The sequence below is a fragment of the Podarcis raffonei genome, chromosome 9 (assembly GCF_027172205.1).
Source record: "Podarcis raffonei isolate rPodRaf1 chromosome 9, rPodRaf1.pri, whole genome shotgun sequence".
In the NCBI taxonomy this organism is placed as follows: domain Eukaryota; kingdom Metazoa; phylum Chordata; class Lepidosauria; order Squamata; family Lacertidae; genus Podarcis; species Podarcis raffonei.
Genome location: NC_070610.1, coordinates 45,435,821 through 45,460,003, shown reverse-complemented (window position 1 = coordinate 45,460,003; position 24,183 = coordinate 45,435,821). Strand labels below are relative to the sequence as shown.

At 40.2% G+C, this 24,183-nt stretch overlaps 1 protein-coding gene across 1 annotated transcript; it reads right to left on the bottom strand.

Moving 5' to 3' along the window:
• Positions 1-606: 606 nt before the first annotated feature.
• CLGN (calmegin) lies at positions 607-24,044 on the bottom strand. The gene is made up of 15 exons (XM_053403320.1): positions 23,931-24,044; positions 18,950-19,105; positions 16,902-16,975; positions 15,760-15,818; positions 14,380-14,521; positions 13,896-13,977; positions 10,461-10,653; positions 8,924-9,113; positions 8,431-8,544; positions 6,337-6,493; positions 5,691-5,906; positions 4,603-4,722; positions 4,278-4,407; positions 2,502-2,614; positions 607-1,453 (listed from the first exon to the last, which is right to left on the bottom strand). The coding sequence occupies exons 2-15, from the start codon at positions 19,094-19,096 to the stop codon at positions 1,373-1,375; spliced, it is 1,818 nt and encodes a 605-aa protein (XP_053259295.1). The 5' UTR covers positions 19,097-19,105; positions 23,931-24,044; the 3' UTR covers positions 607-1,372.
• Between the last annotated feature and the right edge of the window lie 139 nt (positions 24,045-24,183).

Here is a 24,183-nt window from a genome sequence, read left to right as displayed (position 1 = left end):
CACTTGTCTAATGGAAAACAGACTAGTCTTCAAGATACCTTGCATATGTGCCCCCTATCTGAACAGGAAGTCTGCAGCTTGTCAGTAACCCACCACTATCATAGCACTATGAGAATAGGCTCTTAACAGGGAAGAGAAGTTGTTTCTCAGCAATAGTTAGGATAATGAAACAAAGTAGCAACATTGCAATAATCCATATTCCTATATTCCCATACTTAGACTGTAATCCTAATACCCATTTGCAAGCTTCATTGAATGTAATGGGATTTATGTATAGGATTTTCCCTCTAGCAGGTAAAAGTAAAGCAAGCAAACATCCAACTATTTTTGAACTACAGTAAGAATTAATGGTGTTGTGTTCAGGTGATTTAGTGGTCACATCTGCACCACTTCTTAGGAAAGGTAGTATCAATGGAAAATAGGATTTAAATCAATCCTCTCTGAACTTGCCTGCATATAGCTTCTTTTAAAAAGTAACATTTGAGGGCTATGCTGAATATAGAATGTTATGGTTACAGTATATATTTACTAGTTTACTTCTAAGGAGAGTCATTTCAGTCATTCCAAAAATACAGGGATTAATGAGTTTAACTTAAGCAGAACAGATTATATTAAAAGTTTTATTCAGGAGGCAATATACACTTAGCAAATATTTTGTAAACGGGTTATGCCATTCTGGCTTGAAACATGAAACTATAAAAATGTGAAAAATTCTCTTGTACACCATTGTACTTGAATAGAGTTAACATTTTTTGCTTTTAAATGTAAAGCATGCTATTATGACAATGCAGTTCTCTGTAAAACAAAAACAGCAGCAACTGCTAACACAAACTAACATGTGACGCACAAACTGTAGGTTGACATTGCAGTAAAGGAAAAAAAGGTTGATATAAAAAAGAGCCAAAACAGTTCTTGCATTCAGCTCAGCAAAGAGTTGGCAGTCATCTCTTCTTTCAAGGCATCCAAGTGGATGTTGCATCTACTGTTCATGCCTTTTATCTAAAGTGTAATTTGTGCTAAAGCTGAAAAATCCCATTTACATGAGGTTTAAAAAGGGTAATATTTTGAAGCCAAATCATTTCCAAATATTTATTATCTAAACAACGTCAAATAATATTTACAATAAATCAGACATATCACCATTTTTTATTCTATGAAGTAAAGAAAACAGGTAACTTCACAAGTCGGAGCGTTTCTTCAGAATAAAGGAAAAGTCTGACAAGATTAAGATGGTCTGGAGAATGGAAACGGAGGAGTCTAAGCTGAGTTCAGTCTTTTGGTTAAGACTCAACAACTTGCATGCTGTTAGGCAAGTGAAAACTGCATGCCTATGTTCTGTAACCTGGACCTGTCAATACTAGGTGGAAACAAGTTAGTCCTTTCGTACTCTTCTTTTACGCACTGATTTTGCCGGCCCATCACCAGATCCTGTGCTTTCATCTGCTTCTTTCATCTGCAGGGGGTGGGGATGGGGAGAGAGATGCAATCATCTTTCCAAAATATAATATAGTTCATATTCTCTACCCAAACAATGTCTAAACTGTTGAATCCACTGGAGTTAAGCACAATTAAGCTGACTGATTTCAGTGGCTTAAGGGAACTTAATTTTGCTCAGATTCAGGCCCATGTTTGCTTCTCAAAGTACTTAATTTTTAGCTTTTATGTTTGTTCTTTCTTCACATAATAAAATGGGAATATGAACACTTGAGTTTATGGATGCAGTTTCTCTTACAACTTAACACCTATATTCCTAAACCTCAGTTTCTTGAAATCAACCAGATTGTGGGGGAAGTTGAAGCTTGCCTCCCAAACTCAATACTATGTATCTGCATGAAAACCTTTCCAAATTGATTTATCTGCTGAGGAACTCCTACTTGATAATCCTAGAATGTTTGCACACAAATGCCTTGTGAGGCTAGCTATGGATGCTGGAGTTCCTGTTTGAAGCCACGGCCTCAACCCAATTTCTGACCTGATAGAATATGCCATATAGAGATGGTGATCTCCAAATAAGATCAATAGCAAACTGCTTGTATTAAAAAAGATAAATCAAAATTATGAGACTATGACAATTATACAAATACCCAGCAAAACAATTTAGGATGCCTTAAATACAAGGGAAAATATTTGAATTTCAGCACTGAAGTGACAAGATCTCACAAGCCAGAACAATTCTATATTCCACTGTATTATTGTTTTATGTTTATTTCAACAATTTATATACTGCTTAACAGAGTTTTAAAAAACCCAATTAAAATTATCAGTGAAATCAGAAAAGTCTAATTTAAATGCCTGCTTAAATAAATTCAAAGTCTTCACCTAGTGCCTGAAGTTCAACAGGGAAGGGGCTTGTGATCTCAGTTGGGAAGGAGTTCCACAAGATTGGAAATAAAATGCCCTGTATTAGTACCATGGGGGAAAGTTGCCATTATACCCCATGTTTTGACACAGCTGCAACATGGAATAATCTCTGTATATTATCTCATTCTTGGAAAGCTCACCTCATCTTCTTCAGAGCCAGATTTATTTGATTTATTAACTTCTTCCTCCTGACTTCCTTCACCACCTTCATTTTCTTCCTCATAATCTTCTTCATCTTCACCACCTTCATATTCTAAGACACAAGTTGGTTATTCAGTTTAGCTCTCTAAAGGCTAAAATACAGCAATGGCACAAGAGAGCATACTGGTTGGATAAACCTTTAACAGTAAGAAGAAACCACAGTGCCTGTGTTGGTGAAGCATGTGAACAAGGGAGCTGCACAGCGCTGCAAATTGTGTATCCATAATGGGCAAGTTATTGGAATAGATCAATGTGAATTCTTAACAAGCATCTAAGTATCTCTCTCATTTTCATGAAGACGTAGGAAGAATGTTGAGTTTAAATTACAATACATTTTCAAATTCAGAATGTTATTGGGTAACATTCTGAATTAACAAAATAATAACAGTAACATTCAGAAAAGCATACAAACACCTTTCCAGCAACATCCAAAGGTAGTAGCATATATTCAGAGCACACCCATACCCACTGAAATAGACACTGATTTCAATGGGTCTACTCTGAGTATGACTGAGGTCAGCTATCACCCTTTAGTAAACATTTAGGGATAAATCTCTGTATTGTTGTGGGTTGAAAATACTCCAGTTCTCTCAAGTTGTTCTTGCTGAAATGTTTTACTATTTCTATCCACCACCATTTCCATCTATAGCAAGTAGAAAAAATGTTTTTAATCATAATTTAATGTAGTGAAAGAAAAATAGTATCTCCAAAATATGTAGAAGTTCAACATCTCAATTTCTTTATACAAGATGCTAGAAATTCCAGCATAAAACTTAGAAAGTGATCCAATCATTAAAAGGGAGACAGAAGACAGACCAAATAATCTGTATTGTCCTCCAAGAGTTCCACTCCCATGTTCCCAACACCATGCTCTGTGCATTCACAATTCCATACGTGGGATTGCAAAGAGGTCACGGGAAAGCAAACAAAGAATATTTGAGGTTCTGCTTCAGCTGCAGGGTTTCCTTTGCTTGGAACCAGGGGTAGGTACCTGTCATTCATTGCAAAGCCCTCAGTGGAAAAACTCCATTAGTGTCTTAGATGCTGAGAAATATTTAGTCACTAAGATGAAAATCAACATTTATTTTTTACTGAGGACTCTAATGTAGGTTGTATTAGGCATTTCTCAAAATGGGAAGCTAGGGTATAAATGTAACAAAGACAAAAGCAAGAGTCTGTATCAGCCCCAGCCAGCATGGCCAATGTTCAGGGATGATGGGAACAGCAGTCCAGCAACACCTGTCTGTCAATTCCCTACCCCAATGTAGTTGTTGACATATGCTTTAGCTGACCAATTTAAATATTGGTATGACAAATTGCTATTAAGAGAACAAGCTATCATTCTGCAATTTATTAGTAAGGTAAGCAAAAAATTAAAAAAAATTAAAAAATCAAGCAAAGAGCTAAAATACTCCCAAATGTGAAAATAAATTGTGTCATATGATTAGGGAGAAAAAACACAGAATATTCAATTCCAAGAGTCTGGAATGCAGGAAAGAACTAAGAAAGCAGTTAGCTACAAGACACAACTACACAATTTTGATCTTGCTGAAACAAAAATACACTTATCTTGAGTGCTGTAAAGTATAGGCAGCAATTTCCGGCAGAAAAACAAAGTGCTATGAACTGCATTGTTTTTGTTTTTTTCATTTAGTTACCATTTTTCAGCATTGATCACTACAGTTTTTTAAATAGGTATGGCTAAAATCCCTTACCGTCTTCACCACCATTTTCATTTGGTTTTTCTAGGTCTTCATCTTTCCTTTGTACCTCTTGTTCCAGTCCTCCTTTTGTAAGTGGCTTGGCTATATCAGTTTTTTTGTAGTCCATATCTTCATCTATTTTCTAAAACAGAAGGACAATCATCCAAAAAAAGCTGACAGACCCCTTTTTTTTAACACCCACCCACCATTGAGGCAAGTCTGCCAACTTCATCTTCCCTCTCACCCCAATGCATTTTTTGAATGAAAAAATATTTGGATAGAAAGCACATTAAGCATCATGCAAAAAATGAGGATATCAGATTAGTTTCTCCTGTACCTTGGATGGCCAGCAGAATAGTACACCCAATCCTATAGGTAGTGCTAATGTCAAGATGTAAATAACCCAAAGCCATGGACGTTCTTCCGCAGCAGTTACCAGCTGACTAAACATACCAGGCTGGATGGAAGAAAAGAAAACACACATTACAGAGCTTGCCAAGTCTTGCCATAAGGTATTTTTCCGAAACAGCATGAATGAAACAGCAACCAAGGAAGGAAACTAACAGGTGAGGGGACATAGAGAAAAGAAGCTGTTCAGGGCCCTGAAGATCTGCAAAGAGCCCTGAGTAACTACACTGCACCAAGAGCCTTAGCTGGAAGTAGCCAAACTGAATGTCATGTGACTGCTGTAAAACATACCCGCAAACACAGTCAAGGGAGCTAACAGGGAGCACCACATAAGGCAGATAATGGAGCATGCGAGCAGGTTTCTAGCATGGGCATCTTCACAGTTCTATCAACTTTTATTAAGTTATTGGGGGTTTTACATTTTTCATACAAACAGTAAATTAAACCACAAAATATTCACAACCATTAAGTGTTAAGCTATGACATTATGACTCAACTTTTGAAAATTAGAGTTTTAGGGCTTTCTTTTCTATATTTGACCCTGCCAAAATCCGCTATTATGGTTGAAAAGGCTCCTTTAAAGTTCTGGCTGGAAATAGAAATAATGACTGACTGCAAAATTACTTTAGTTTAACTCGGGGGGTGGGGGATGTTTTATTGATACAGTGGTACCTTGGGTTAAGAACTTAATTCGTTCTGGAGGTCTGTTCTTAACCTGAAACTGTCCTTAACCTGAAGCACCACTTTAGCTAATGGGGCCTCCCGCTGCCACCACGCCGCCAGAATGGACACCAGTTAGTTTGGGAATTTCATTTTCCTTTACTTTCAATAGGACAACTGAACCCATAACTGTTAATAATTTCATTGCATATGAGGTCATTCTGGTTTGTTAAAAATATTTACAAGTATTTCAAACACCTTCAGGTTCACAACAATCCTAATATAGGAAGGTTAAGACAAAAAGCTTTTTTTGCAACATTGTGTATTTGGGCAAAACAAAATATAGTAAATTCTTACTTCATTAGCACTTGCAACCAATTTTTTAAAGCCCCATCCATCCGCTGCCCATCGATCAGCAACTTCCTTTTCTGAGCAGATGATGAAGTTATCAAAGTAAATATCAGATGTCATAGACCAAAGCTCTAAGCCAACAGCACCAACAGGAGTCATTTGAAAAGGATGAGAATCTTCAAAATAATCAGGATTAGGGATTTTTTGTGGACTCCATATTCCCTGTAAGAGATAAAATAAAAACATGCCACATTAAAATAGACATTTAATATTAAATAGCCCAACAAGGCAGGTTGATTCAGTTCTGAAAAATAATTGAAATTTCTTAAATATACCACATCTGTTAAAAACAGGTAACACAGTTAAAAGATTGTGGTCTTCTAAGTGCATAGGGGACTTCCACAGCACGCTTGCTTCCACTGCCATTGGTCATTTGAGTCACTGACTTTAGTTTACAGTTTAAGAAAGGAAAGTATTTCCAGCATCTCTTAAAAAAAAACAACCCTGTTAAGTCTGATTAATGGACAGAGAAAAAACTAAACTAAACCCTATTTATACTTATCCAGCAAAAATCAGTAAGATGAAAAGAACAAAGTATTTTATTAACGCACATGTCATTCTGAAGTATTTGGAACTACCTAATAATTAATACCTGATAATTAGGATTCTCTATCATAGGTGGTTTCCACTTTCCTTTATAATTTGGATTGCTCATCATGGGGCGTACCCATGCTCCACAGCCTGGTGCAGTCTCACACTTTGGATTAGGAATCTGTGGAGCTTCCCATTCACCATCCATCTCTTCATCCCTGTACAAATGATCAACATGTCTGTTCAAACTCCTCCTGTAAATTAGTGTATTTTATTCCTATCACCAAACTACTTCTAATAGCTTAGAAGAAAAAGCATCTCCTAGATTTCAACATAACAAACATTATTTGAAAAATGTGGCTACAGAATAGCAAAACAATCCTTTATATTTTCAGATAGCTTGAAATGTGGTTCTCAAGTACAGTGCCAAAGAAAATGCGCTCCTTTCTTGTGGATCTACATCTTGCACCAGTCTACGTCCTGAAAATCAAATGTCATTTCCTAACTGCCAAAAGCTTCAGCTTTTAAGACACTCATCAACACATTTATTAACCTCCCCAAATACATATGGAGGGTAGGACCCAAACCAATGGATTAAAGTTACAAGAAAGGAAATTCCAATTAAACATCAGGATGAAAGTTCTGATGGTAAGAGTTGTTCAACAGTGGAAGCAGGTAAAATCTATACCTAGTCCCAGATTATCTGTCTAAGAAAAAACTGTGGTCCATGTGAAAATAAGTGACAGTAAGAGCTGTTTGAGAGTGGAACAGATTCCCATGAGAGATGAAGGTTTTTAAGAAGAGGTTGGATGGCCATCTGTCACAGATGTTTTAGTTGAGATTCCTGCATTGCAGAGGGTGGACTAGATCACCCTCAGGGTCCCTTCCAACTCTACAATTCTATGGCTTCTGAACACTCAAACCAGATGTTGCAAACATACTTTTGAGATCCAGGCCTTGAAGTTGCAGACTAGAATTAGCCTCTAATTAGCACACAATCTAGTGAAATAGCACATACTGGTTAGGTTAGGGACAACTGTTTGATGTATCAATATTAACATTTTAACACATTCAGTGTTAAAAAAATTCTATCCCACCTTCGTTTAGTCTTCAAGTCAGCTTACATATTATTATTTAATTTTGAAAATATAAAAACAGTGCAAAAATATAAAACTACTTCATAAACCAAAGCACAGGAGAACAAAACAGCTAATCAAGTCGTGAATAAGAATATCTAGACCCAGTGGCGTAGCGTGGGGGGTGCCAGGGGTGCCGGCCGCACCGGGCGCAACATCTGGGGGGGGCGCGAGTCCAGAGGGAAGGGACAAGTTCCTTGCGCCCTAGCGCGCGCGCCCCCCCGCCGCCGCTGCAGCTGCGCTCCACTCACTGCTCGTAGGCCGCTGCAGCAGCGCCGACGCCGCCACCGACGCCTGGCCAGGCACGGGCAGCCTCCGCACCCCGATGCCGCCGACGCCGCCATCCCCTCGGCCCAGCCACAGGCGGCGGCTGCTTCTGCCGACTGGAAGGGAGGAGAGCTCTGAGGGGCCTCGACGCGCCCTGCCCTCCCCAAAACCCTCCGAGACGAAGCCGGCGGGCGGGCGAGGGTCTCCCGGCGGAAGGGGGCGCCGCTGGCTCCGGCTCTCAGCGCAAGTCTCAGCCGCGGGGGGGGGGGCGAGGACGGAGCGCGGCTGGAAGCCCCCGGACCTGGCCGGGAGGAGGAGAGGCGCTCGCCAAGCCCGGATCTGGAGCGCCTCGGAGCACGGGCTCCACCTACAGCCCAAGGAGAGGAGGGGGCGGGAAAGCGCCCGACGGGAGGGGGCTTCGGCTGCCTCGGCCCACGGGGGCTCCGCAAATAATAAATTTAATAAATTCCTGCTGAGCCTTTGGGGGGGGGTCCTTGGCTCCTTCGCTCGCCCCCAGCCCCAGTGGCGTAGCGTGGGGGGTGCAGGGGGGGGGCCGGCCGCACTGGCCGCAACATCTGGGGGGGGGCGCGCTCGCACTCGAGTGCTAAAATCCACGGGTTAGGGGGCGCAAATTACTTGCCTTGCCCCGGGTGCTGACAACCCACACTACGCCACTGTCTAGACCTATCAGTCTAATTTGCTACAGAAATCAGAGCCTGTCTAAAGTTTTGCCACAAGCAGAGAAATCTTACCAATCTTCTGGTTTTTCTGCATTAGGATCTGGAATGTATTCTGGTTCATCATCAAGCCAACCTTCAGGTTTAACAGCATCATGATCTTCTATTCTGGGAGGCTCATCTTCATTCCTTTAAAGTACAGACCAACTTTACCAGGAGATGGACAAAATACAGTATGATAGATAAAGCCTAGTAAAGTTCTTCCCAAGCATGAACTAAAGGGTACATTATTTCAGAGACAAAACCAGTCTATGCTTTGAAAACTTTAAAATAAAAAGGTAGTTAGGTGCAACGTGACAAAACTAATTCAAATTTACAATACAGAAATATTTTGGAGGTTTCCCTTCTACTTTATGAATGACTCCCCATCAGAATTAGTATTTCAGCTACCAACTTAGCAACTCAAATATCAATTACATAAAGTCAAAATCAAACCCAAGAAAATTTGCATACCATGTACTTGGTAATAGGAGGGAAAGGGCAAGAGAACAGTGTAGGTTTTCTTTACCAGTCATCTGGCTTGACAGCCTCAGGATCAGGAATTTTAGCTCTCTCATCCCAGTCCTCAGGCTTCTTATCATTGGGATCTTCTATTTCTTTTGGGGGATTCACAGGTGGAACCATATCCTCCAGGAGACTTCCCTTGCCAACCACTGCCTGGTCAATTAGCACTTCAAAAGTGTCATCAGGTTTCAGCACTAAAATATAATAAAATACACATATAATGAAGGTAACATCTGGAGAGCTACATGTTTCTCATCTGTGTACTGCTGGAACCTCTCACAAAATTAACTTCATTTTAAAAGGAATTTCAGTCTAAACTAAACCGTCATCGTATTTGAAGTGAATAACATAGAGAGTTCTTCTGATGTTTTAATATAGGATATAGCTAAAGGTTTTCCCCAAAAGTAGAAGTGAGACTGACTGGAATAGAAGAACTAGAGAAAATGGGATGGCTGTGTGAGGGTAAGCAGTAGGCAGGATTCAATACGCCATGCCTAGATGCCCCTTTTGCTCTTTATGTCAGGAATAGGGGGATGGCACGTATGGAGTCTCAAAAAAAATGCACCATGCCAGCCACCTACATGGATAAATTTCTACAGGGCAGTTCTGCATGGAAAAGCACTGTTTGTTGGAGAGGACACAGCTTTTATAACACATGCACAGGAATTAATGTTACAAAAAGTCACCATACCACAATTATGCCATTGACAGCTTGAACGTACATGCAAGTAGCTGAACTGGTTTCGCCTATTTAACAAGCAGTAATTCTGGCAACATGTCGAGAGTAAAATTCTGGCTAATTAGCAACCTTAACTGTCACTCGGATTACTGTTCATATGCATTTGCTTCATGCTTCTTTTCCAAACCCAACGGAAGTACAAATTAGTTACAGGACATTGCCATGTGGCTTAATTGTGGGAGAGGGCGAAAGCCTTCTGTAGGAGTGGGTAAGAAGTTGATTCATTCTAAATGAAAATGAATGTGTTGGACCCTAGAACATGCAGGACTTCCTTTGTGGTTGATACCTTGATGCAAGTTTAGAATTAAAATAAAAAATATGAAGGCTGGCACTTAAACAAGAGCATTCTTGGTTGTATATGGATCTCATTTACAAGTCTGTAATAGGCACTTAATTGATAAGATATGACAGTTCAACTGATTAATGTCCTATCCATATTTAAAAATAATTTTTACATGGTTAGAGTAAGTTATCAAGTCTGCTTTAATAGCAGAATAAACCTCACTGCTTTCATGACTAAACCAAACTACTGTTAGTATAATGGTTTTAGAAATATCTTCCAATTTCAGCAGTTAGGAATGATGCAAAGAAGTTATAGAAGTTCCCTGATTTGAACTGCTATAAGACTAGTTTCATTATCCAAATCTGCCCCACTATGCCATGTGACACCCCCTACTTACACCATATGGGGTTCCCAGAAATGGCAGCTTAAAAGCATCTTTAAAATATGGATATATATAACTGGCTTTGTAAAATGTTTTCAGTTCTTATTTTTCTAAACAACTTAAAAATTTAAGAATACCAAGAGTATATAGATGAGTCTTCCTGTCAGTGAAGATTTTTTTCAAGTCTACATCAGGGCGTTTAGCATGTTTTTCTTCATAGTCTCCAGTTTTAGGATGTTTATGTCTGAAGATAAAATGTAGTTTGTAATCTTCACCACATTTATCTGGCCCAAACATAATTGTGTAAGATGTTCTATCGTGGAAGTATTCCTGTAGGATGAAAATGAACACTGTTCTTAGTTTATATAGCAAAAAAGTTTAGCACTCCATTACTTTGGCACTTGGCATGCAGTTTGGTTATTTCCTACTTTGCCATAAATTACTACATATGACATGGAAGAAATATTGCTCTCAGTTATAAACCATGCCTTAGTTCCCTCACAGAACAATATGGAAAAGTATGCACAACCAACTAACCAACCAATATTCAGGATTAGATCAAAAGCACTAAACTGGTTTTAGACTATCCAGCATAAAGACAAGCCTTGTATCTCTAAGGTCCTTCTGCAGTTTTCATGTGAAGTTTGGTATTTTATTCTCCCTCTAAGTTACCGTCTCTGACAGCAGAGGGAAATAAATAGATGTTTAAATAGCTAATATGTTACACACCTATATGTGTAAATGAGCTCCAAAGCCATTTTAAAGTAGAGAAACACATGATTTTGAAAACAGGGTGGAGAAGGGAAGATGTCAAGTTCCATAATTTTGAGCAGGAGAAGATTTAAGCACTCTTCCATCTCTACTACTTTACTCTAAGGTACACTTTTCCCAAAGCTGCTTCCAATTTAAAATAATGGTATTGAGGCTCAGTTTGTGTACAGTACATTAGCCTCTGAACTATATCTGTTATGTACGTGGAAGTAACTTTTCATACCAGAGGTTATTCTGCTTTAATTCTCAGAATTACATCTTCAGACCTCAGTCCGTTTTCTAGACCTGAATGGTTCCCAGAGACAGGCTGCCATTAATGACAGTGGTCATGCAGTGAGGACAAGAGGAAAACATTCCAGTGGGGGCAGGGGAGATTTGCTTTACTTACTTATTAAACTAGTAAACACCCTCCTCTGATTTGACTAATAGTATGCCTCAAAATCCACTGGAACTTTCAAATATAATTAACACTGCAACCTTAGGTAGCACATTAAAATAATGTCATCTTATTGAAACACCACTACAATATTTATTATTAGATAGTCATGGAGATGTTGCTTCAATACTTGGGGCACAATGAGGCAGAACTTTTTCCATTCCATTCGCTACATAGGAGTTTCCTGTCGCCATCCTCATCCCTTCATCAGCAGCCCTATTGCAAGCAAGGAATTTTGCTTGCAGAACCGCTCTGACATACATAAGGGAACAACTGGGTCTGCTCCTAAAGCTTTAGAACTAGCCATTCAAGCAGCAACTTTAATACAGCATGAACTCTATCCATTCTGGAACCGCAAGTCCAATTTTTTTCTTGTTCACCAAGGAAAGATTTGAATAACCCAAATCTTCACTAGGCTTGAATGATTATAAATAAGACAAACATAAGTTGTGGTTTTTTCATTTAAAAAAGTTTTTATTAAAGACTTTCTTGTGTTACAAAAACAAGGAAATGATAATATGTGAGTGGTTTTTTGAAAAAGAATACGTTGCTGCATTTTCAGCCACTAAACAAATTATTTTCTCTCTCTACTAATGCTGTTCTAGACGAAGATTAGTGTATGACTGGAGAGATCCAAGTTCAAAACCACACTTAGGGCTCATCCACACTTATGCTTGTCTTGCCACTTTTCCCCAGGAAAAGATTTTTTGGCAGATGGTCATTGTTGTCTCTCAGCCTATCCTAGCTCACACTGTTGTTGCAAGGGGAAAAAAATGAGGGCAGTAGAACCAAGTAAGCTGTCTTGAGCTCCTAGGGGAAAAGGCAGTTTAAATGCAGTAAAGTAGCCCAACATGTACCTTTTTTGGTGACAGGCAAGAACCTATTTATTTTTCCAGACTTTTAAGAAACAAGTTTAGATGATCTTGCTGCTTTTGTGACAGTTGCATTTTAAGTTTGCTAAGCGTTCTTTTATATATACAATGGTACCTCAGGTTACAAACTTAATTCGTTCAGGAGGTCCGTTCTTGACCCAAAACTGGTCTTAACCTGACGCACGCTTTTGCTAATGGGGTATCCCGCTGCCACTGCACAGCATGATTTCCGTTCTCATCCTGAGGCAAAGTTCTCAACCCGAAGTACTACTTCCAGGTTAGCGGAGTTTGTAACCTGAAGCATTTGTAACACGAGGTACCACTGTATTTCAATTTCAGGCCTCATCCACACTTCCTTTTGTGCTATGCTTTCTAGGCACAGGTCTGGGATTTCTAGGTCCATCTCTGGGTGGTTTTTTGTTTTGGTCCCACTGCTTTCATGGGAAAACCTGCTGTTTATTGCTGAATCAGAACAAACAGCAACCCAGAGAAATCCCAACTGCCATTTGTTTCAATTCAGTGGTAAACAGTGAGTTTTCCTGGTGAAGGCCATGTGACAAAATAATCCCCATGGACATGGACCTAGAAATCCTGGACCTGCACCCAGAAAAAGCAGAACAAAAGGACGTGTGGATGAGCCCATAGTCCACATTGTAATTTGTTCTAGGAATAGGGTTGTTGAGCAGTATAAAAATACTGATACACAGTCAATATTCCAACAAAAGAAATTTATGAAGATGACCCATCAATAGCAGACCAGGTTAATTCACTGAGTGCACATATATGTGTGAACTACTGAATAAAGTGGTATCTCTGGATATGAACTTAATTGGTTCCGGAGGTCCGTTCATAACTGGAAACCACTCATAACATGAGGCTCGCTTTTGCTAATGGCACCTCCTGCTGCGTGCGCGCCGCCGGAGCACGACTTCTGCTCGCATCCTGGGGCAAAGTTCACAACAAGGAGACCTACTTCCAGGTTAGCGGAGCGCGTAACCCGAAGCATTCACAAGGGGGACGGTACATAACACGAGGTACCACTGTATTAGGCACGTCACTTACAAAGATTAAAATATACCTAACCTATTATTTATGAGCTGGGTATCTTATACCTTAGGAAATCATAGACCTACAGTTGTATAGTTGGAAGGGACCCCAAGGGTAATCTATGTCCAACTCCCTGCAATGCAGGAATCTCAACCAGATCATACATGATAGATGGCCATCCAACTGCTGCTTAAAATCTCCAACACTTCTTGTGGGAGTTTGCTCCACTGCTGAACAGTCACTTGCTGTCACTTTTTTTTTTTAAACGAACAATACTTTTTTCTCAGACAGATAATCTGGGACTAGGTACAGATATTACCTGTTTCCTTATAAATATTGGGACATATCCAAGCAACAGCTGGTATAAGAACCCAAAGATTTAGGCACTCTCCTTCCCAACTCTGAAACATGTCTGATCATACCTCTCTCTCCCAATTACTACATACCAGATTCAAGTCATCAGTTTTGGAAAGAAGTTTAACATATGCACCACCACAATCAATGCCATCTTGAAAATTCACTTCATACCTGCACAACAGAAACACAAGAATAGTCTTCTGGAGACAAGTACTAATTAAAAGTTCACTTAGCTACTAGATTTCAGATACTTCAGCCACTGTGTGCAAAATTCTTAGTTGCTCCTCCCCTGTTGTTCCTATGGCTGAGTAATTTTAGTTTTGAAAGTTTGAGAAGCAATTGCTATTATGCTTAAATACTAGGAACTGGGAACCCATGGACTTCCAGATGTTGTTGGATTACAACTCTTATCGTCCCCAACCACTGACCATGCTGGCTGGGTTTGATAGGAGTTGGAAAGGCAACCTCTGGAGGGGCACAGATTCCCCATTCCCTTTTTCTACAAATCAGAATCCTGATCTTTTTTTAAAAAAAAAATCACTTTGCAAACCATCGAAGTATGGATATACTTACTGAATAATCAGTGGTTTACTATCAAAAATAAACGGCTGTGTTAGCATAGCCGATATCGCATGATGCTTTGCTACTGATTTCAGCACCAGTCCTCTGTCCCCAGGCACTGTGTTTTCCTTTAAAGGTTCTATTTCCCATCTTCCTAAAAGAAATACAGCAAGAGAAGTACAAACAAAACCACAATTATGGGGTGGTACAAGATATTCCTATGAATTTAGTCCAACTCATTCTTACTAGATATACTTAGTGCTCTGTAGTGTGGATTATTAGAAAAACATTTGCGTGGGATTAACTGTGTACAAACTGCACCGGAATATCTGAGGGAAGAGTTCAGTGAAAGATCACATGCTTTGCATATGAGATTCTAGGTTCATTCCCTGGCACCTCCAAGCAGGGCTCGAAAAGACTCTTGTCTTAAACTCTTAGAATAGATAATACTGAGCTAGTTGGACCAATGATCTGACTCAATATAAAGTGATTCCTGTATTTCTTCCCATTACATAGTCAACCACCATTACTATTCCATCCCTACATCATAGCTATCATTAAAAGCTCTTAATAAAAGGAAACAAATATACAGTTTGGAACTATGATAGTAACTCAAACCATGGCAATTGATTCACCATGATGAATGCTCCATATTTTTTGATTGCTCAAAGTCATTAAAAGAAGAAGAGGAAAAAGAAATGAGGATTACGGATATTTTAGGAATTCCTAATCCTTTCTTCCACTTGCTAGCATCTAGACACACAGTTCTTACAGCCTTCATGCTGCTGACTGATTACTTTTCAAAGGATGGCATGCATATTTTTTCTGTAGCATCATTCTTGTGTAGTCTTGCAAAACATTTATTAAGCTACCAATAGAAAAACTATCTACCGTACCTTTTTTGTTTTCAATCTAAGCCCTGGTCTGCCATATGAGCTATGTTAACACTGAGGTAAGGAATTAATGTACACCTAAAATGTCACTATGTGTTCTATGTTCTAATGCTTAGATCAGGGGTGAGGAACTTGTGGCCCTCTAAATACTGTTGGACTACAACACCCACAATCCCCCACCACTGGCTATACTGTCTGCAGTCTGACAACATCTGAAGGCCCCTAGGTTTCCCATCTCTAGCTTACAGCAATGGAAAAAAATTATTTATGCTTCTGGTCAAAAGTAAGTGTCATCTAAAAATATATAGATGCTAATAGCTACATGAAATGAGATATTCTGAAAAGCATCTGTGCGCTTTTTCAGTCTGATAGTTTGAAATATTAAATGGAAAAGATAATATATTTACTAAAAATAGAAAACTCTGAAAGCAGAAATGAGAAAATCGAAGAGAATTTATACCAGTCACTCACGTATCAAAACAGAAAGCTTTAGTCTTACCATCGTATTTAGCAATATCTTCATCTGTATCCTCTTTTTTGGTTTGAGACAGAACCCACCTGTTAAGACAGAAGTATGACCAGCTCATACGAAGTTTCTGTAGTGCAAAGGGTTTGCTTAATTGCTAATTAGTTTAATGTTTCAGTTAAATAGTATGCCAATTTTGAGTAAGGGTGTCACTGGGATTTTGAGTAGAGCTGACACTTGATAAAAGAAATTTTCGGCCTGGTTTACAAATTCAGCAGAATGAGGCGATAGGATCCTAAGGCAATAAAAGCTTTGTATCACTTCAGACTGGAGGTGGGGAAGGATTCCATTTCTGAATGCTCCTTCATGTAAAAGATTGCTTGCAAGTAAGAAAACTAGCATGTCAGAGAAGGACGAACCTTCCAGCTACCTTTGTCTACTCCTCTCCCTCAACTGATCTCTGCTAGTGGCCATTCTATCTGGTTAGAGCAGAGAGATGAGAAAGCAGGGCCCATTCAACTGGCACAGCTGAGAGACCAGCTGCCTTTTGGCTTCTCTTCTTCCTGAACTATTTCCATTCAAGCTAGTCATTATCGTAACTATGACACCTCAAGAAGTGAATTTCTAGTTTTCTTCTTAACTCCCATATTTTATGTCACTTCTTTTAGATTTAAGACTGCTGGGGAAAGGACAGTCTCATTTTCTGCAAAGATAGAATGCATCTAAGAAGGCTCCCTCTTTCCACTTATTTGTAAATGTTTGGATTAAAATAGTTAATTTTTAAAATCCAATTTGGGACACTTTTTTTATTAGTTTGCAAATGGATTTACCAATTTAATAAATTTATCTACTAATACTGCAATCCTAATTTACTCTTTGAAAAGTTTTGTCTTTAAGTAAAAGTATTTACTAAAATTGAACATTTATTTCTCTTTTCAGGAAGTAATAACAGTTAACAGTTTAAATCAAATATGACATACTATACTAAGGAGTTTATCATATTTCTATAAGTAGTATTTAGCATCACCTCCCAGCAGATTAAAACACCAGCCCAAATAATGAAATCTGAATAGGTATTCCTACATGCAACCAATTACAACAAGCTAAGCTTTCCAGCTTTTGTCTTTAATTAATCATACTGCATGGACTTAATGCTTCCTTTGAAATATTCTTACCCAGACAGCACTGCATCATCAAAAGTTTCAGTAAAATACACTTCTCCAGTAGGCTCTGGCGTCTTGTATTCAACCTACCAAATATTTATAAAAATACATTCAAAATCTGAATAGTCACATTCAAGTAAAATGCACTGAGTTTTAAATCAATTAAATATTTTTATATTTATTGCATTAATTGAAAATAACTAACCCATGTGCTATAGATTGAGTTTTAATAATCAGCCAAACCCATAAGATGCACAAAACAAACAAGAAGGTTTTGAGTGTCCAAGAGTTGCTAAATTCTGATCTGCAGAAGCAAAACTTCTGATGTACAATAGCTTATGGAATTAAGTCTTTCAAAAGCAGGTGTGTGCTAATAATATGTCAATCTGAAAAACTGTTCTGCAAATTTGCATCCAAAAGTTACTACCTAATAAACTGTTTTACTCATCTATATTTAGCTCGTAAAATGGGCTTAAAAGTAAAGGTAAAGGACCCCTGACAGTTAAGTCCAGTCGCGAATGACTCTGGGGTTGCAGGGCTCATCTCGCTTTACTGGCCAAGGGAGCCGATGTTTGTCCGCAGTTTTTCCGGGTCATGTGGCCAGCATGGCTAAGCTGCTGCTGGTGAAACCAGAGCAGCGCACGGAAACACTGTTTACCTTCCCACAGGAGTGGTACCTATTTATCTACTTGCACTTTGATGTACTTTCGAACTACTAGGTTGGCAGGAGCTGGGACCGAGCAATGGGAGCTCACCCACCGACCTTCCACTCAGCAAGCGCTAGACTCAGTGGTTTAGACCGCAACACCACCCATGTCCCCAAATAGGCTTATGAATAATAAAAAAGCAGACTGGCACAAAATTTCAGGCTAGAAAACACAGCAGATTGGCATCAAAGGAGTGGATTCGCCACCAGTCTGCAGGGTTTTTATGCTAGATGAGTAGGATCCACATCCTGCAAGGAACCCACATTGGACTATCAGAAGAGGGATAAATACCTCTGCCAGAAACTCACTTGGCTTCTATGCTTGGTAGGAAGAAAGTACCTTCCTCCATATACAGCCCAGCAATGCAGTGAAGCGCAAGAGAAAGGGCCAAGAGTTTTGTCCCTCCTCTGGCAGTCTGCTCATTCACTTAAGTACAATTCCTATTTGTCTTTGCAGACTACATCAGTGATTAAAAACAAGGCAGCATTATACAATAGATATAAGCACATTTTACATTAAACTTTCTTCAAATGCATCGATGAGCTTCTGGATTCTTCACTCAGAATGGTTAAGGAATGCAGTTAATGCGTTAATTCTCATGAGTCAGCAAAGATTACTCATTCCCCACAATGCACCTTGTGACCTTCTTATCTGTAAAACTGCCAGACTTCAGAACTCATAGAACTCTACTGGTTGCAGAACTTTGCATGGACTTGGTTGTGGACTGTAACACAGCAAGCACTTTGAAGCAAAGAACCCTCTCTGGGATCAGAGAGAAAAGACTACTTGTAACATCTGTAAATAGTTTGTGTATGTATAGTGGTGAATGCTGGTGTTGGCCTAGTAAAGACAGCTCTGCTAAACGTGTTTTCTGTGGTGAGCTTAATCACTTAACTAAGTTTCCACAGCACATACACCCCAAACCCCAACAATAACCAAGTTTCTGAATACTATAAATATTATGAACTATGACTACTGCAAATTAAGAGCCAGAGAGAGTATAAACAAAGAGGAAGTCTCTAGAGAAAGCTCCCCCCCACCCCTATGTGAAGGGCACCACACCACACTATGGATTATGCAATGCATAAGCAGCTATACTGTATTCGTTTTCTCCAGAACTCATGCTCAAGTACAAAAAAAAATGACAGATTGGATGTGGCTTCTCCTCAAAAGTGGAAATGACTTTATGAGCTTCATCACTTTTATCAGCAAGCCCTGCCCACATGGTGCTATTCATATCAGTGTGAATGAGCAGGTTTTCCATTTCAGATCTCCAAAACTCACCAAGAGCTTTTTTGCTTCTCAACAAAAGAAGCAAAAAATGATAATGTCTTCTTTAAGATGGAATCTTACCTCTAGAGATGAGCTGCCTTTTTCAACATTAGTATCCTCTGAATTCTTGTCAAAACCTTCTACTTCAACTTCTGAATCTTCAGATTCTGCACTTACTGAACTTAACAGCAAGACACTGAAACACAGCCAATCCCACTGGAATTGCATCCTGGCTACCTGTAAAAGAGAAATGCAAATGGCGAAAGATTTATACGATCTGAGAAGCCAGAGTACAAAATTGCAAAGACATTCATTCTGTCATTTCTACTAGTCAACTATCTACTAAATGAAATTAATATAAATGGTAAAATGGAAGGCAGCTTGCTCATAACAGCTGGAATAGAACTGCAAATATGGAAGAAAAAGAATTCAAAGCCACAAGCTGGTGTTAAAAACAGACTAAGGCAGTTGCACTTTAGTAATGATAATTTGAATCACACCAATTCCAGCAGAACTAAGGCTGCACTTCTAACACTTGTAGTAGGAGTAAGAGCCATTGAATTCAACAGAACTTACTTCTTATTATTTGATGTATACAAATATACTGCTTACATGCCAAAATGGCTTCTAAGCATATTAAAAGTATAAAATCAATTATAAAATATACACATAATTAAAATACACAATAAAACAGTTATATCCAAACATCAAAAACAACTATAATTAAAAGATACAAGTAAACAAACTACAGGCAACTCCCTGTTTGTGTGTGTTTGGCACGCGTGCAACCGTCACACATGCCATTTTCAGCCCTGGAAAAGGGTGGAACAGGGCGGGCTTATGTATGCCCCACCAATGTGTATGATATCCCGAAACACAGCCACTGTGCAAACAGGAATCTGCCTGTAGCTAAAAAGCATAACAATTAGAGCAATTAAAATACAATGATGACACCAAGAAGTTCAAGTTCAAGAGAATGCTTCTCTAAACAGGTGTGTCTTCAAAGAATGCCAATACTGATGGGGCTCCTTGTATTCTGCAAGGAAGGTGTTCAAAAACTGGGGCCAACAGTGAAAAAGCCCATTTCCATGCTACCACTGGCCAATAATTATCATCTCATGCCAAAACTAACTGGATTTAATTTCCTCTCTAGGCAGTAGAAGGGAGGATTTTTTTCAGCTCACTAGTCTAGAGTTGTTTAGGGGTTTATAAGCAAGAAGCAGGATCTTGATGCTCATTCAGTAGAGTAGACATGATTAGAATTATGCTACAAACACAACCTTCTCAGACTGGATCCAGCCCAATGTTTGCTGTAGCATTCCCAGTATATTGGCTTACATTTCTTCTTCAGAAACAAGACCATTTTACAAGCTTATTTCACTTACTTATTGGAACAGCAATCCATCAAAATGATACAACATACGGCATACTAATATACTACAGTTAGCTTTCTATTTGAGCACCTTCATCTCCTTTTTTGGTTTTTAATCTCTCTGATACTGCCTCTTTCTTTGCATGGAAAAATCTGTTCTCTATCTTTGGGCATAGCATACCAATCGTATCCTTCAAAGACCCACGTTACATGCATAGGCCACAAATGCATATCAAGCCCAGCCCATACATGCCAGAACAGTGTAATCACTGACATGCATCACTTGCACAAAAACACTGAAGCCAAAGAAAGAGCTAGATGCATAAATAACTTTTTGTAACTTTGAATTCAGACATTGGCAGAAATAGATTTGCTTGCTAGTTACTTCCTGGCATTTTAGAAAAAAAACTTCAAAATTTTGGTCTGGTAAAGACATAACTGGGAAGATTGAAGCAAAGCAAGGCTTATAGCAGCCTTTGGAAGTATCTATGTATGATTGATGAACTGGTTAGCAATTGCAAGCTAAAAATATTGCAAGACATTAAAAATAGTCTAGCAGCTCAGGAGAAGAACTCTTAAGTTGTCATAACTGTGAACCATGGAAGATTTTATGTATCTATGAAAAAGTTTTATACTCCACCCTTCAATATTATTGCTCCCAGGGTGGCAAACAATAATCAAGTAAAATAAATAAAACATAATTAAACCAACAATAAAAATCAGCAAGGGATTAGAAGAAAAATCAAAAGCAGCAGAATAAAAGCTAAAAGCTTAGTCACATTTTTCAAAGGCCTGCAGGGAGCAGGGTATGTATTTGCACAGTGATGAAAAAACATTCCAGGACAAGGCATTCAAGAGTCAAGCACCACCACAAAAAAGAACTCCCCCTAACCATTCACTGGCCTCACTTTTGAGAATGGGGACATCTAAAGAAATGCCACCCAAGATATCTTTGTGTGCAACAGTTCACACTGAAGAAGGCATCCCTTCCTCAATGTGTCACCCACATTGGCCTGCTATTATTATTATTATTATTATTATTATTATTATTATTATTACTTGAGGTGCCAGCATGGGCTGAATTCAGGGTGAACACGACTTAGGGGGGTATTCAAGTAAGTAGAATCACGGAAATTAGTGTACTTAAGTTAGTCATGCCCATTAACTTCAGTGAATCTACAGCCCGCAGCTGGCTGTTAACCAGAAGGTTGGTGGGTCAAACCCACCCAGGGATGGCTGTGGGCAGAATTACTGCATTATAGGGGTTTGACTAGATGACCCTTCGGGTCTTTTCCAACTCTAGGATTCTAGGATTCCATTATTCTATACTCCAAGCAGGACTAGTGTTGAATATTATTACCCTTAATTGCTTGGGTAAGAATCCAATAACAGAATAACAAGCAAATGGAACTGGATTAACCCAGCACGAGGGCAGTTGAGACTACTTCAACTGTCAGATTTTGCTTTCCATTAAGGATGACAGAAGTGCCAAATGAAATAAATGGGATGCAATCAACTGGGGGGAAATCTTACTCAAAACTTAACTCACTTACAAGAGAGAAGCCTCCCTGTTCATTTTCAGTGGGGCTTGCCAGGAGAGTTTCCATAAGGATTGGACCCACTTTTCACTAGAACCCCACTGGATCAGACAAAAGGCCTATCTTGCACACAAACTGATCAGGTATCACTACAGTAGTTATCCTAGGTTTTTGTAAAATTACAGCATAGAGCCACACAAAAATAGCAGTTATGAAAAATATCAGGGGATTCTGAAAACTTGATCTTGGGAGTATGAATTTGGGTTTTAATATTGATTAGGACTTTCCCAAGGCATTCTGATGCTTGAATTAGACAAAAATCCAAATGGTATTCTCAGGCATGCTAGACATATATACTACCTCCCGGATGAGAAGCACCATTCTTCTGAATATCAGTCCTGGGTAGGACAGTGGGAGAGGGCCACTGCATGCCTATCCTTGTGGGCTTCCTTTGGTAACAGGTTGGCCACTGTGGGAGACCTAAATGCCAGATCTTCATAAATAAAAAGTGTATCCTGCAACAAAATAGCAGCGTGGAACATTCCTGTTCACAATTCCAGCTAGCCAACCATGCCTTCTTCCCATATACTATATTCTGTTTCCCCTCTTCTATGGTCAGCAAGCATTTCATGCTCACTGAGCATGGTCAGTCCTCATTGGGCTCATTTTTTGATTTCTCTTAAGTATTTCCTTAAGGCTTTTTGTACTACTGCAAATCTTGGGGCTTCCCCAAGTCTGCCAATAATTCATTGTACAAGTGATGCTCTTTGGGCTCCTCCAGATGACCTGTTTAGTCACTATTCACCACGATTTGATTGTACAAAGCTTATACATGTATTCTCTATATTTGGTCTTTATTGAGCATTCATTCTTATTTGTTTACAGGGTTTGTCATAAGTCAATGAGCATTCACCCCAATTTGCTTGCAGAGTTTTGTTGACACATCTTTCCAATAAATAATTCATTCATCTCACACTTTACATTCCTAACTGTAAAAACTTCTTTTTTAGTGGATTTGCTGCAGTATCGTGACAGCATTTTAATCCACTTTAATTGCACCAACCTAAAAATATGGGATGTGCTTGAATTCTTCCTGCAAAATATTGACAGTTGGGAGGCACGCTCTGGCTACACAAGAACAGACTGTCCAAAGAACAGAGTTCACCATCAGTAAATATATGGGGTGTGTGTATATATGTGTGTGTATATATATATATATATATATATATTCCTACCCTTCCAGAAAGGCGCTCAGGAAAACACATCGCAATATTTCTGAGATATATAGGTTAGGCTAGCAGCGTGTGACTGGGCCAAGGTCATAGAGTGAGCTTCTTGAGGAGTCATTTAAACCCTGGTCCCAGTCCAACACAAAGAACAATGCAACATTCTGACCCAACACTGACCCACCACAGGCTAAATCGTCACACTGCATCTCTCCAGTGCCCCAAAGCAGGTCTGCCATCTGTGGGACCTGCTGCTACCGTTTGTTTAGGATCCACCATTTGTTTAGGACTTCTTGGCTGCTTGATGATACCAAACAAACAAGTAGAAATGAGGCGCTGAAGCTACAATTAGCAACAATTTCACCCGCTTCAGGCAGGTAATTATGGAGACCTCGGGTCGTCCTGGTTGCGAAGCCTCCGCTGATGCTGCTGTTGCAAGCAGCAGCAAGCAGCTGCCTCCGCCGCCACCCGGGCGTCCTTCTCCTCGGCTACCGAAGGCTTAATTGGTGTTGATCTCTGCGTCTCCCCACAGAGGGCCCGTCCCCAAGGGAGACAGCGCTGCCGCCGGGAGAAGGGGCGACGCCGTACCGCCCTGCGGCCATGGGGCTGACGGGGATGCGAGACGAGGCCGAGCGGAAAGATGCCTCCTCCTCCTCCCACCTCTCTCCCCGCGAAAGAGAGCGCAGCCGGATCGCGCCGAAGCCTCGCAGCCTTCAAACGCCAACGGCAGAATAACGGCTGAGCCCGAAGGCGGAGGGATGGGGGGGGGGAGAGAAGGATGGAGGAAGCCGCTTCTGCAAAGGGCTTTCTGAGGAAACCCGCACCCGCCCTCCCGCCGCTCGCGGGGCCCTCGGCAACGCGCGGAACCGTGCGCAGGGCGCCCGCCCCCCATCTACGACCCCCTAGAAAGGCCACGCAGCCGTTACCGTCCGCGAAGCACGGTCCCGTCAGAATCTCTCCCCAGCAAAAAGCCCGGCCGCCTGCCAGAGCGCATCACCTCAACTGCCGCGCGCGCATGCGCCGCTCGCCCCGAACCAGAAGGCATCGAAGAAGCAGGTGCTTCGACGCGCGACGCGCCGCCGCGACCAATCGCGAGCCGGCGCTCGGATGGTTCGAAGCCAATCGCGGCGGAGGGTTTCATTCCCGGCAGCGCTAACCCGAGAGCGGATCAGCTCGCCG

What these genes read in the sequence shown, in the direction of transcription:
- CLGN (XM_053403320.1), bottom strand. Translation starts at nt 19,096, where the DNA reads ATGCAATTCCAGTGGGATTGGCTGTGTTTCAGTGTCTTGCTGTTAAGT. An exon ending in GCAGAAAAACCAGAAGATTG is followed by an intron (nt 6,494 to 8,430) that starts GTAAGATTTCTC and finishes TCATTTGTACAG; the next exon opens with GGATGAAGAGATGGATGGTG. An exon ending in TAGAGAATCCTAATTATCAG is followed by an intron (nt 5,907 to 6,336) that starts GTATTAATTATT and finishes TATCTCTTACAG; the next exon opens with GGAATATGGAGTCCACAAAA.